This window comes from Oncorhynchus clarkii, chromosome 3 (assembly GCF_045791955.1).
Source record: "Oncorhynchus clarkii lewisi isolate Uvic-CL-2024 chromosome 3, UVic_Ocla_1.0, whole genome shotgun sequence".
Taxonomy (NCBI): Eukaryota; Metazoa; Chordata; class Actinopteri; order Salmoniformes; family Salmonidae; genus Oncorhynchus; species Oncorhynchus clarkii.
Genome location: NC_092149.1, coordinates 50481348 through 50496228, shown reverse-complemented (window position 1 = coordinate 50496228; position 14881 = coordinate 50481348). Strand labels below are relative to the sequence as shown.

Genomic DNA, 14881 nt, shown 5'->3' with positions numbered 1-14881 from the left:
TGAAATTGAGTTGTTTTTACCTCTGCATGCGTTTGCCATGTATCTTAGCTCATTGTGTGTGTGTGTGTGTGTGTTTAGTTCAGACTTAACTGTGGCTTTACCGCATCCCTCTCCCTTCAGACATCGTCAGTTCTTCATCCTGACTTCCACCACCAAAGTAATGGACGTGGAGGAATCATCTAATGGCTGTCTATCTGTAGAGTTCAGACACTTGGTAATTTCTCACCTTCACTGTCCCCACTAACATATTCATAATAATTTCAAACTCAAATCTGTTAATTCACAGGTTTAGTGAAACTCAAAACTGATTTAGTCCAGTGGGACTGGCTGCAGCAGCCATACTGGACGTATGCAACTGTTTGCAGTGACCCTGTTGTTATATCGCAAAAATGATTTATTATGATCGCTCTGGCCTAGCTGTACATGAAATTGTATGAATAGTTCATTTTATTATTAATTTCTGTATATTTATCTTCAGCAGCTGAAAGAGAAGAAATATGTTAACGGTACAAAGGTGAATGAGGTGAGGGGAAATATGACAGTTGAACAGTAATTTTTGTTTCTCCCTAAATGATGGTTAAGGGTCAGTGACTCAAGCCTATCAAAAGGTTACACTCTAGCACAGTGAACTTTAGGAAAGCTTGACCTTCGAAACTTGACCTTCAGATTTGTTTGCGGTTGACACTAGTTTCCACAGCCACAAACTCAAAAACGCTGCCTATTCCTTCTTAAAATCTGATTTTGAAACCTAACAGTAACCACACTGCGAACCTTATACCTTAAATTAAGCAAATATTTGTTTTATGAATTTTTGCGATATAGCCAAATTGGACTTTTTGACTGTGGTTACTAGTGCAAACCTTGTTTTGTTTTCCATGTTAGCCTTTTTAGAAATGCTTTGGGGAGAAACTAAGTCTTTAAATGACAACTACAAAAAATATAAATTCTGGTCAACCAGAGGTCATTTAATTCAAGTGATTGGACACTGAGGTGAATTAAGAGTTTAATAATTCTGATTTATTTAGAGGTCAATTACTTTTCCTGAGGTGATATCGTTTAAAAAAACACAACTCAAACACTTCCATTAAGAAAAAGTAGTTGCTTTCTTAAAACGGTAGAGGGCAACATTACCATGGTTTTAAAGTTTTCCCCTCAATTTGAAGTTTTTTTTAAATATTTTTTTTTACTCCTTTTCAGGACAATAGTGTGTTTGTTTGTATACGTTTCGAGATGGCACCATTTTACCGCAGATGAAAAACCTTGTTAACTCTTTCTGAGTTAAAAAAAAATCATAGATAAACTCATTTTTGTATATATTTTTTATTTGACCTTTTTTTATTCACATGACCCAACAAAACTCAGGTCAAGCCTTCCCTCACATGCTCTTAGGATACAGGATCCTTATTTCATCCAGAAATGTACTTAATAAATGCCACTATCAAACTTAGCCCGATTACTCATATACTGAAGAGAAAATATGATTACTTCATAGATGGTTTTCCCAGCCTTGTTATGGAATGCTGTTCTTTGTTAAATAGGACAAATTCCTTATCCTTGTTGATAGTTTGTCATTGAAATGTATGACACTTTTTAGTGGGTCACTCACTGAACAAAAATGGTTTTGTAGCCCTTGGCTATTGTATTTAATGTGTTCTGAGGAAAAGGTTTAGTAAAGTGTGTGTGTGTGTGTGTGTGTGTATTCTGCTGGTTCCAGGGTCCTCTCTCTGTGACGGAGGAGCTCCACTCCCTCAGCTTCGAGGCCCAGTTCAACATACAGGGCATTAACATCGACCTGGAGGTCAGTCAGTCTACACACTCCTTCACACATCCTGAATACGACACACACACTCCCACACACATTCTTACAATACTCCACATATAGTCCCTCACACACGCCTTAGAACCCCCACATAGCATAAATTGTCAGTTATTATTAGTCCTTGTTTAATGTTAAGGAATATGTTATGTAGTTTAGGTCTTAGGAGCGTGACTAGATACTGTCGTGTCTTTACTATCATTAACTGAAGACTGATAGTTTTTATCAAAGATTCTCTGTAATTAGTTACTGCGCGATCAACTGATTAATCACGTAACTAATTAACTAGAAAGTCGGGGCACCAAGGAAAAATATTCAGATTACAAAGTTATCATTTCCTAAAATAACTTTTCAGATATTGTATCTGATCAATTAGTCTTCGAATTAATGAATTATTTACTTTACCTCATGTTAGTCTCATTCCAAACGTCGTAAGTTGTTGGTTATCTGCATGAACCCAGTCTTCACTATGAGTCATCCATACATCAATTGTCTTAAATAATTGATTTATTACTAAGTAATTCACAGAAATGCATAAACAAACAAACAAAGGTAAATGTAATGATAGGAGGATGTGCCCTAGTGGGCTAAACCGGCATGGCGGCTTGTTAGACAAAGGAGAAGTGTGTCGTCTTGATCGTTGGTGAAAAGTCTTTCTTTTGTAGAATTGTCAGTCACTCTCACTCTCTCTCTCTGTCTTGGTTAGAGGGGATAGTTCAAAGTGACATTCGTTATAGAATGGATGTTTTGGCGGTTGTTGTTCTTTGCATTCAATGATACCGAATTCCTAGCTGCAGACTAGTAATTAATATCAAAGACATGTTCTCATTCTGTTGGTATCGATAGTTTAAGAGTTTAACCACGTGGTATGGTTGAAAGATTCTGCAACCTTCAGCCATCTCGTAATTGAGGTAAGCACGGTCTGGTGATAATTTCTCAAAGTTGTGTTTTATTCAGAATGGCAGAAAAGGGCTGTCCCAGGATGTCTGACCCTAACTGGGCTCAGGGGCGGTCCTCGATTTAGTTCAAATCCAATTCCCTTTTTGAGTTTTCCTTCATTAAACAGTCCCAAATCACATTGTAAAATTGTGTAAACAGTATCATACTCACTCATTCATCTTATACAACAATTAGATAAAGTAAACCTTATATCTGGGGCTATTATATAAACAGCGTTATGGTAATGTGGCCACACCGTCTCCCATGGGCTTCCCAAGTTGTGACAAACGGACCAGTTCGTAGCTGGATTCTTCACCGATCTTTTACCCTTTCTCCGGAACATGAAATTTGTTCGTACCTCAAGTTCTGTGAGGCGGAAGGATTTCCTTTGTCTCCATGAAAAACGACTCTCTATAACTGTGTCCATGAGGTCTTCTCAGGAATTTACGACCTCTGACCACAGCAGCCTAGTTGAAGGAGGCAAGGGGGAGGCAGGGAGAGGGGGATGGACTTGCTATACCCAAAGAGGCCAACGTCATGACAATACTTCAACCCTCCATCCCCAGGGGGCAGCACCAGCCGGGTCTAAATGCTGAGCCAAGCCTTTTTAAGCCCACAAGTGCAGGCAATCAAGGTGTTTGTCAGTCAGAGCCGTGAGGCTGCTTGTTTCTTTGGTGGACATGAGGCCTTTCGTTTGGTGTAGAGTCTGTTTGGGTATGCCTGTCTCTAGTTTTCCCTTTTGTATGTTTATTTTCGTCACCATCAGAACAAATTATAATATGCATGGCCTGGCTGACCAAGAGGTCAAGACGGAGCTGGCCCTGAACTCTGTACTTTTGCTGTCTCCTGGGTACATGCATTCAATACCTGGTCGCATATGCTTACTTCTCATATTAATGCACACAGTCAGGTTACAGAACAATTAGTTAAGCCTAGGGCCCATAGACCCAGCAAGTAACGGTATGATGTCTATTCAGTTCCGTAAAGGCAAGCATATACTTTCTGTGTGCAGTCAGGTCCATAATTATTGGCCTCCTTGCAGGCTCAAGAAAATGGAAACATTTATATTTTATACTAATACAGTTGCTCAATACAATTGTTTAACAAGTAATAAACTCTGCAAAAAAAGAAATGTCCTCTCAATGTCAACTACGTTCATTTCTAGCAAACTTAACATGTGTAAATATTTGTATGAACATAACAAGATTCAACAACTGAGACAATCTGAACAAGTTCCACAGACATGTGACTAACAGAAATGGAATAATGTGTCCCTTAACAAAGGCGGGGGGGTCAAAAGTAACAGTCAGTATCTGGTGTAGCCACCAGCTGCATTAAGTGTTGCAGTGCATCTCCTCCTCCTGGACTGCACCAGATTTGCCAGTTCTTGGGGTAACATCTCACAGCAATCTTCTACCGAGGCACCTGCAAGTTCCCGGACATTTCTGGGGGGGAAATGGCCCTAGCCCTCACCCTCTCATCCAACAGGTCCCAGACTTGCTCAATGGGATTGAGATTCGGGCTCTTCGCTGGCCATGGCAGAACACTGACATTCCTGTCTTGCAGGAAATCGCGCATAGAATGAGCAGTATGGCTGGTGCCATTGTCATGCTGGAGGGTCATGTCAGGATGAGCCTGCAGGAAGGGTACCACATGAGGGAGGAGGATGTCTTCCCTGTAATGCACAGCGTTGAGATTGCCTGCAATGACAACAAGCTCAGTCCGATGATGCTGTGACACACCGCCCCAGACCATGACGGACCCTCCATCTCCAAATCGATCCCGCTCCAGAGTATAGGCCTCGGTGTAATGCTCATTCCTTCGACGATAAACGCAAATCCAATCATCACCCCTGGTTAGACAAAAACGCAACTCGTCAGTGAAGAGCACTTTTTGCCAGTCCTGTCTGGTCCAGCGACGGTGGGTTTGTGCCCATTGTTGCTGGTGATGTCTGGTAAGGACCTGCCTTACAACTGGCCTACAAGTTCTCAGTTTAGCCTCTCAGCCTATTGCGGACAGTCTGAGCACTGATGGAGGGATTGTGCATTCTTGGTGTAACTCGGGCAGTTGTTGTTGCCATCCTGAACCTGTCCCACAGGTGTGATGTTAGGATGTACCGATCCTGTGCAAATGTTTTTACACGTGGTCTGCCACTGCGAGGACGATCAGCTGTCTGTCCTGTCTGCCTGTAGCGCTGTCTTAGGCCTCTCACAGTACAGACATTGCAATTTATTGCCCTGGCCACATCTGCAGTCCTCATGCCTCCTTGCAGCATGCCTAAGCACGTTCACACAGACTGTGACCTTAATTGGCTACAGTCTGTAAGCTGTTAGTGTCTTCATGACCGTTCCACAGGTGCTTGTTCATTAATTGTTCATTGTTCATTGAACATTCATGGGAAAGTGTTTAAACCCTTTACAATGAAGATCTGTGAAGTTATTTGGATTTTTACGAATTATCTTTGAAAGAGGGTCCTGAAATGGACGTTTCTTTTTTTGCTGAGTTAGCTAATTATTGGCACCCTTGTTTTCAGTACTCTAGCACTTTACCCTTGCAAGGATAACGCAGCATTTTTAAAAACTGTTTTATGAGATTGGAGAACACATTGGGAGGGATCGTGTGTGTGTGTGTGTGTCTCTCTCTCTCTCTGCAGACCTGCTCTTTTCCTCTGGTGGTCATCTCCAATGTTAGCCAGCTGACTGGAGGCTGGGCCTCCATCATGTGGTACAACATGCTGACTGACGAACCCAGGGTGAGCTGACGACACACACTACCATTGTTTTAGGTGTTATCTTTTATTATACTCTCTAACCCTCCCCCTCTGCCTTTCTCGCTCTCTCTCTCAAAATTCAATTCAAGGGGCTTTGTTGGCATGGGAAACATATGTTAACTTTGCCAAAGCAAGTGAATAGATCATATACAAAAGTTAAATAAACAATAGATGAAAAACATTGCACTTATAAGTTCCAAAAAAATAAAGGCATTTCAAATGTCGTGTATGTTCAAATTGTTAAAGTAGAATAGGGAAAATAAATAAATATGGGTTGAATTTACAACAGTGTTTGTTCTTCACTGGTTTCCCTTTTCTTGTGGCAACAGGTCACAAATCTTGCTGCTATGATGGCATACTGTGGTATTTTACTAAGTGGATATGGGGGTTGTTTTTGAATTCTCTCTCTCTAGAACCCGGACTTCTTTGCCAGTCCTCCGCGGGCCAGTTGGGGCCAGCTCTCTGAAGTGCTGAGTTGGCAGTTCTCGACTTTCACTGGGCGGGGCCTCAACAGGGAGCAGCTGTGCATGCTGGGAGAGAAACTCATGGGTACAGCAGCCTAGTTGTACACATTTCATTAGAGCATAAAACTCTTGGCATACATGCCCAGTTCATGAGGAACGGCGAACAGTCGCAAGTATTTTCAAGTTTGACAGAATAGCAATATGAATTATCAGATATTTGTTTAGAATCTCTGACTTCCAAGTATGAAATCGTTCTATATTATCTAAGGATTGTTATTTTTGTACAATAATAGCTGAATATTCATAGTGTATGAAATGTGTACTGGTTAGTTGATATTCAGAATTATATGACTAATCTTCACTGTAGGTCAGCAAGCCTCTCACAATGAATGTCAAGTATCCTGGTCCAAATTCTGCAAGGTAGGTCAAGCAGTCCTACCAATTCCTATAGTCCTACTACTGCAAGTCTTAAACACACAAGGTGGATGATGTCATGTCTTAGTAACAAATACTCCCTTTATGTAGAAGCTTTCATATACATACTGTACTGTCATTCTCCATCTTGACGGGCTTGACTTTTTCATTTCAGCTCCTAGTGGAGTCCTTCTCCAACAAAAAAAATCACCTCAAAATAAATTGATAAACGTTTATGGCATCTTTCAGTATAAAGTTAAGGGTAATTCTCATCTCTTTCCCATTCCGTCTGCTTTTTCCAGGAGAATATTCCTGGGAAGCCTTTCAGTTTTTGGATGTGGCTGGATTTCATCCTGGAGCTCATCAAGAAGCACCTGCTTCCCATCTGGAACGACAAGTGAGACTTGTGGCCTGTCCAGAAACAACCCCTATCCCCTTAGGCCAGGGCTGGCGTGCCCATTAAGAAAGATTAGGTGGCCGCCTAGGGCTGCAGATTGACGAGGGTAGCATTTTGCTAGCTAAACTCGCCAAGAAGACGCACTTCCAACAACGCATAACACCTCACATAATTCTGCCCCAAAACAATGAACTTTTCTCACCCATTGTCATATGGGTTATTTAGGTGAGTGCTGATTCCACCCAATGATAAGCAGCGCTTACTTTGCCAAAGGCAGGGACTAAAAAATATTTAGCTTGCCAATATGCCCAGCTCGCCTAACCAGGGCGCTGTTGGAGAGATGCAGCGCTCCACCAACGAACGCTCTGTAGTAGCATTTGTGGTTTTTCTGTAGCCTAGACTGGAGAACAAATTCATGTCATGTGACAGACACTTTTTACATCCTTAAATGGCACCCCATATAATTTTTTTTTTAAAATGTGCTTTGATGAAAATATGACTTAACATTTTAACAAACACCATATCCTAAAAACAGGACCGGTCCAAATAAAATGGACAATATTAAACTAGACTACTCACGACTGCTAAATTGTCATGATAATCAATGATTTCACGTTGGTATTAAGTCTTTTTTTTTTTTTTTGCTGAGCTGATTCATAGCGAATACTGCATTTCCCAGTGTGTAAATACATCAATTATCATTGCAAATTGACTCCAGATAACTCCTGATGTAACTTGGGTAGCTGATATTCAGATCTTAAATAGGCAAAATGATTATAGCCTGCAAACGGTAGTCGTCATAGAACTGTATAGCGGGCCGACAATGTAGGCCTACACTTCTAGTTTTGCGGGAATCGGGAAATGAATCATTTAGGTTCAGTTCCATTCATTTAATCTATTTACTCAGAGGGCTTTAGAACAGTGTACTTCATTACGTTAGTGGGTGTTTCTGCATAATGTAACTGATGGTGTGGTTTGCTTGTGCTTCCTTCAGCTGCATCATGGGCTTTGTCAGTAAGGAGACAGAGAGGGCCTGTTTGAAGGACAAGGAGCCTGGGACATTCCTGCTGCGCTTCAGTGAGAGCCACCTGGGTGGGATCACTTTCACCTGGGTGAAGCAGTCCGACAGTGGTGAGGCCCGCTCGGTTGTCAATTACTGTGGCGACGTGAGAAATTGACCTTGAAGAGGCTATATGGAACTTTTGCATCTGCTCTTGAGCCAAAAAGGTCCCTTTCATGGAGATAAATATTGTCCAGAAAGGACCTCATTAGACATAAAGGGTCACACTTCCCCACACCATTTCCTAAAACAAATTATTTGTGTGGTTTCATAAAATATGAATCCATTTATCTTATCTGAACCATGCGGTCAACATTGAAATCCCAAAATTTGACGTAAACAATTAGCACCTAAACTTTCAGTGTCTTAAATGTATTCTGTAAACATCCAACTCTGATTGGCTCTTTGGTTGTGTCTGTGTCAACAGGAGAGGCTAAATTAATCTCAGTGGAGCCGTACACCAAATCACGCCTCAGCGCTCTCCCGTTCGCCAACATCATCCGGGACTACAAGGTCATCGCAGACGGAGAGGTCCCTGAGAACCCGCTCAAGTTCCTCTACCCCGGCATCCCCAAAGACGAGTCCTTCAGACGACATTACAACAGTCAGCAGAGCAAAGGCAAGATGGTTACCAAGACACGTTTATGATAGAGGGGTTTGACTTGTACTTTAGATATAGGAATTGTGACCACCTAGGTTCCAGCAACTTCTCTGTGAATTAAAGTATGTTATGGGGGGTGCAACATTTTCTCATTGTTTTGTGGGGATGTTTACGTGTGGTACCTAGTTACTGGGGAGGGGACAGGGGGCTGGTTGGTACACAACATGTAATTATCAATGGTTGTTTACTAAAATGCCTATATTCTCTTTTTATTTTCTTGCAGTCTTTCCATATATATCATCTACATGGATCCCCATCTCCACTTTGCAGTGCGTACACAACAGTTTGTTATGATCTTCTAATTTGAGCAGACCAGACAATGCATGCAGACCTGCACCAAAGATGTGTATTTGAAATGCACCCATTGTAGGCTATATTAGAGAGAGATATATATATATATATCTGAATGATACTTGTGTGTGTAATATAGTGTGTGGAACACCCCTTCAAATCAAAACACCCCTTCAAAAACCCGTTGCTGACAGGTGTTTCAAATTGAGCGCACGGCCATGCAATCTCCATAGACAAACATTGGCAGTAGATTGGCCTTACCAAAGAGCTCAGTGACTTTCAATGTGGCACCGTCATAGGATGCCGCTTTTCCAACAAATCAGTTCGTCAAATTTCTGCCTCTCTAGAGCTACCACTGTAAGTGCTGTTATTGTGAAGTGGAAACGTCTAGGAGCAACAACCGCAAAGTGGTAGGACGCACAAGCTCACAGAACGGGACCACCGAGTGCTGAAACGCATAGTGTGTAAAAAATCGACTGACCCGGTTGCAACACTTACTACCGAGTTTCAAACTGCCTCGAAGCAACGTCAGCACAGGTACTGTTCACCGGGGCCTTCATGAAATGGGTTTCCATGGCCGAGTAGCCGCACACAAGCCTAAGATCACCATGCACAATGCCAATCGTCGTCTGGAGTGGTGTAAAGCTTGCCGCCATTGGACTCTGGCGCAGTGGAAATGCGTTCTCTGGAGTGATGAATTACGCTCCACCAGCTGGCAGTCCGACGGATGAATCTGAGTTTGGCGGATGCCAGTAGAATGCTACTTGCCTCAATGCATCTTGCAAACTAAAGTTTTGTGGAGGAATAATGGTCCGGGGCTGTTTCGTGGTTCGGGCTAGCCTTCTTAGTTCCAGTGAAGGGAAATCTTAACACTACAATGACATTCTAGACGATTCTGTTTCACCTTTGTAGCAACAATTTGGGGAAGGCCCTTTCCTATTTCAGTATGACAATGCCCTCATGCACAAAGCGAGGTCCATACAGAAATGGTTTGTCGAGATCGGTGTGGAAGAACTTGACTGGCCTGCACAGAGCCCTGACCTCAACCACATCGAACACCTTTGGGATGAATTGGAATGCCGACTGCGAGCCAGGCCTAATTGTCCTACATCAGTGCCCTACTTCACCAATGCTCTTGTGGCTAAATGGAAGCAGCAATGTTCCAACATCTAGTGTGAAGCCTTGCCAGAAGAGTTGATGCTGTTATAGCAGCAAAGGCGGGACCAACTCCATATTAATGCCCATTATTTTGGAATGAAATGTTTGACGAGCAGGTGTATACATACTTTTGGTAATGTAGTGTATGTTAGTCAGGGGAGGACCATCTGAAAAATGTGAATAGTGAAACATTAGTTATCCTTTTTAGATAAAACTATACTAAATATATTCACGTCACCAAATCATTTATTGAAACAACGTTTTGCAATAAAGATCTACAGTATCTTCAACAGCACACTGTAGGGTAGCACCAGGGTAGCACCATGGTGTAGCCGAAGGACAGCTAGTTTCCGTCCTTCTCTAGGCACATTGACTTCAATACAAAACCTAGGAGGCTCATGCTTCTCATCCGCTTCCATAGACTTACACAGTAATTGTCAACTTCTGGAGGATGTCCTCCAACCTATCAGAGCTCTTGTAGCATGAACTGACATGTTGTCCACCCAATCAAAGGATCAGCGAATAAATCTAGTACTAAAAGCATAAGCTACAGCTAGTTAGCACTACAGTGCATAACATGTGGTGAGTAGTTGACTCCAAAGACTATAGTTGAACAGTTTTGAAATCCATTTCTTAAATAAAGTGAGGGCTAGAGAGCTAGCTTTTATTTATATTTTTTTCAGTTAACTAGCGGATGCAGCTAGCTAGTTTAGCCTACTCAAACACCCGGTTGAAACAGAGGGATGCTATGTTAGCTAGCTATGGCTATCCAACACTGAAACTCTTCTCCACTGCTGCCGCCCCCAGTGCCTAACCTCCCTCCCCAGAATCCCCCCCCCCCATGTCCCCTGGGATGTTTGACGTACTCACAGCACCTAAGCCCCTTGGAGATTGAGACTGACCCCCCCCCACCCCCACCTAAAAGACACACTGCAGCTAGCTAGCCTAGCCCCATACTGTAGACCAGGGGTGTCAAAGTCAAATGGACGGAGGGCCAAATAAAAAAATCAGCTACAAGACGAGGGCCGGACTGTTCGAATGTTCATTGAAAAATTTTTAAATGACGCATATAGTCTAGTGAACCTAATTGAACCTACTGAAAACCTAACAAATATATTACAATATGATCAGATAAATAAAGCAATATTTTCTTATGGCTCTGTCAGTAATCTTTAATTTTCAACAGACACAAAAGACAAATTTCCTTTATATAAATATCCCCATAACATGAACATTAAATGAAAGAAACCGGTATTCAAGGCACCATCAGTAGACTATATTTTCTATTTTAGCAAAAGTGGGCTAAATTTACTTCAAAGAAAAAACAATAATAGCAATTTTCTATCATCCACTCAACTGAAATATTTTTAAAATATAATTGGATTGAAATACAAAAAAATAAAGTGCAAAAATCTATTAATCAAAAACAACACTTTGTTTAAGGAGAAGTAACATGCAGTGAAAACAAATATTAAATTTTAACTTTTAAACTTGAACTGAGTAAAAACTCTAAATATGTGATTGCACAGTAATGTTCACTTGTTTGAGGTTGAGGGTGATACTTGGTGGTGTCCCATCTTTTCCACAAGTTCATCAATGTTCGGGGTAAGGCTCTGAGCTGAAGAAATCCTCAGAATTGAGTGGAGGTGTTCAGCAGTAAGTCGACTTCTGTGTGATGTTTTGTTCAGGTTCATCAAAGAAAACAGTTGTTCACACAGGTATGTGCTGCCAAACATAGACAACGTTTGAGCAGCCTGGATGCGCAGCTGGGGCATTGTGCCGGGGAGGAAACGGGCGAACTCCGCAGCACCCACTGCCGCATATTTTGCCCTCAGTGCATCATTGCATTGGAGGTCAATCAACTCCATTTGGAGGTTTGGTGGTGAGCTTTCCACGTCAACAGCAAATGGGTTACCGAGCAGTTCCAACCTGCTTTTTTGTGCTTCAAAGTCAGCAAATCGGCGTCGAAAGTCAGCGGCAAGCATACCTATTTTATCAGCCAACTGTGTGCTCGGGAACGCACTGGTAGAGAGCTTCTCTTTCATGGTCTGGCAGCTGGGAAAGTGGCTCAAATTTTCTTTCCGCATCTGCGTCTCCCACAGAGTCAGTTTGGTTTTAAATGCCTTCACTGTACTGTACATATCAGAGATGACACGATCCCGACCCTGCAGCTGCAAGTTTATTGCATTCAGATGACTCGTAATGTCACACAGAAAAGCCATTTCACACAGAAACATTTCGTCTCGGAGTTGTGTTGTGTCTTTCTTTTTTTGTCCGCGTGTTTCGTTTCATAATGTCGTCTCAGATTATACTCTTTCAGTACCGCCACACTTTCTCCACACAGAAGACACACAGGTTTTCCAGCTACCTTCGTGAACATATACTCCGACTCCCACCTTGTTTGAAACCCCCGGTTCTCAGTATCCACCTTCCGTTTTGCCATTTTTGATGGGTATCTGAAAGTTAATTTTACTGTGATGCTGACGACTGCTGTGCCAATAAATATTGAAATGAAGCAGCCTACTGCTCGGTGCGTCACCTTTGCATTGTGGGAAATGTAGTATTGGTGCGTGTAAAAGATCTGCGGGCTGCCGGCTTGCTGCGGGCCGGTTCTAATAATAAATCAAGATCATCCCAGGGGCCGTAAAAAACCTTCTTGCGGGCCGGATGTGGCCCGCGGGCCTTGACTCTGACATATGTGCTGTAGACCTATCTACTGTAGCCAACTCATTCATCATTGCAGAGACGCAGTTGTGCCTCTCTAAGCCAGTCTCCAAATAACAATGGACTGAACCTGCTGAAATTTGATAATCTTATCTTTTATTTGCATTGTCCTAAGTTAAGCATTTGTCTGACTTTTACTTCCCTATTATACAGATGAGTTCTCCGTACTCCGAGTAACAGAAGATGACCTGCAGAGTATGCAAAGTATACGATTTGTATGCCAAGTATACGACTCTACGACTTGTGTTCCACTGAGGGTCACTGGATGTGGCATTTTCTCTTACATCTGATCACAATATATTGCTCTTCTATCCAACTGCTAGTATTGTCTTTGAGCCCATTGTCATGAATACAAACATATAATGTTGTAAGTGTAAAGTAGATATTACATGCAGTGGTATATCACTTCTCATAAAATAGATGTATTTAATTGTGTGTATTCTGAAATGTCTTGTATTATGTGGCACTAATGTTAGCCTGTTGTTGGACTATATGTCTTAGAGAAGTTTATCACGAACCAAGGTTTGGACAAAGAATAAATGTTTATTATCCCATTCTTTTTCATTCGTTTAGCTACCAATTTGATATTTTTGCACTAAGAGCCCAAGGCCTCTCGAGTAGAAAAAGGGTTTAACTACATATGATTTCCCCTATTGTCTTTACTACTGAGTAGAATATACCTATAGATAGCCATGATCAACAGTCAGAGGATGGATAAAATATTGTACTGGACAAAGCAATATTTTTTTCATCAGCTTTTCTCTCCTTGAATATGTGGAATAGTAATTAGTTTTTATTAATTGACTAATGACTGCTTATCAGATTGTAACCCAGGGTTAGATTACTAATTTTGCTGTCTAAAATTCAACACGTAAACAAATTCCCAAGTAAGATTTTTGTTTTTTGTCATGCTCTTCAGAAGCACAACGTTTCCTCGTATGTTGAAATATTTCGTGAATGATTCAAATGCAGATGTGCCGATTCATATGTCAATACCCGATTCTCATTTTCTCTTGGCATTTATTTGATCTGCTACATTGTTGGCATCATGTGGCTACTGTACCTCCCTTCTATTGTAGTAAAATGGGAAAGCACCTTGGGCTGTCCATTTAGGTTACTGTTTTGCCTTGAAGGAAGAGGTTGCTTCCTTATTTCACTGATCAGCGGCGCTACAGTAGTTTCTGTCAAGTGTAAACACTAATTTACAGGCTTTATTCGCAAAATAGTGTAGCATGATGTGTTGTAGGCCTACTTTGTGTTTACGGCTTCTTCCAATGGTTTGTGGCGCCGGTGGTTTATACACCGCAAAAAAATCTAAACTACCCTTCATCTGTCATTTAAACAGTGAAGTATGAGAACCCGGGGGATTATCATGAATTACACACGACGAAGGCTGTTCTCAAACGCCTGGATTAAACGGTTGCCAACATACAGTACATACATTTTTTTGACCTTGACAATCAAACCCTTTTTTTCTATTTAGCCAGAGTCAGATTAATTCATGGGTACCTTTTTGTATGTCTGCGTGCAATGCTGAAGGTCGTTTATCAAGCCAATGCTAACTAGCTAACGCCCAATGATTGAAAGTCTACAGAAGCAGCTAGCGTGCTAGAGTGAATAGTTTGGGCAAAAGCCAGTAGTTCAGAGATTCTGAAGTTGCTAGCCAAGCAGACTGGTGGTCCATTTTAAGCAACAACAAAAAAAGGTTGATATGCAGGCTGGCCAACTAAAGCTAACACACAATCACATCAAGCAGCTGTGCATTTTAATTTGTTTTACCTTTTTCTATTTCCATTTCTTTGGATTTATCTCCATAATAATGATGATTTCGCCTGGCTCAGAGAAGCTGTCAGTCTTGTCTGGACACATTAATACAACTGGTGAGTCTATTCCTGGATGCTATTAGATTAAAACCACATTCCAACAATGTATCTATTTCACAACCCACTACTGTTGTGAAATAACATAACTAATTTCTGCATAGGTCGGAGAGGCAGGCTTGCAAGTTTCAGAGTTGGAGGACTCATTGTGGATATGACCCAATTTAGCATGGACATTGCCATTGAGGGCTTCCACCATTTTAAAGTAGTCAACTGAGTTTCTTATGGGTTGGGAGCGATCAGCCAATGATCAGAGCATTGTCTTCAAGTTGGGTTAACTATGATTTTTAAATGTCTTTAAAATACT

General features: G+C 41.6%; 1 protein-coding gene across 1 annotated transcript in view; it reads left to right on the top strand.

Moving 5' to 3' along the window:
- The window catches only part of LOC139385636 (signal transducer and activator of transcription 1-alpha/beta-like), a 64744-nt gene that overhangs the window by 15739 nt on the left and 34124 nt on the right, over window positions 1-14881 (top strand). The window contains exons 12-21 of the mRNA XM_071130871.1: window positions 121-214; window positions 479-523; window positions 1715-1798; window positions 5409-5507; window positions 5939-6074; window positions 6357-6409; window positions 6706-6800; window positions 7795-7931; window positions 8288-8479; window positions 8745-8794. Of these exons, the coding sequence (XP_070986972.1) occupies window positions 121-214; window positions 479-523; window positions 1715-1798; window positions 5409-5507; window positions 5939-6074; window positions 6357-6409; window positions 6706-6800; window positions 7795-7931; window positions 8288-8479; window positions 8745-8794 (985 nt within the window). The remainder of the gene's footprint in view (window positions 1-120; window positions 215-478; window positions 524-1714; window positions 1799-5408; window positions 5508-5938; window positions 6075-6356; window positions 6410-6705; window positions 6801-7794; window positions 7932-8287; window positions 8480-8744; window positions 8795-14881) is intronic.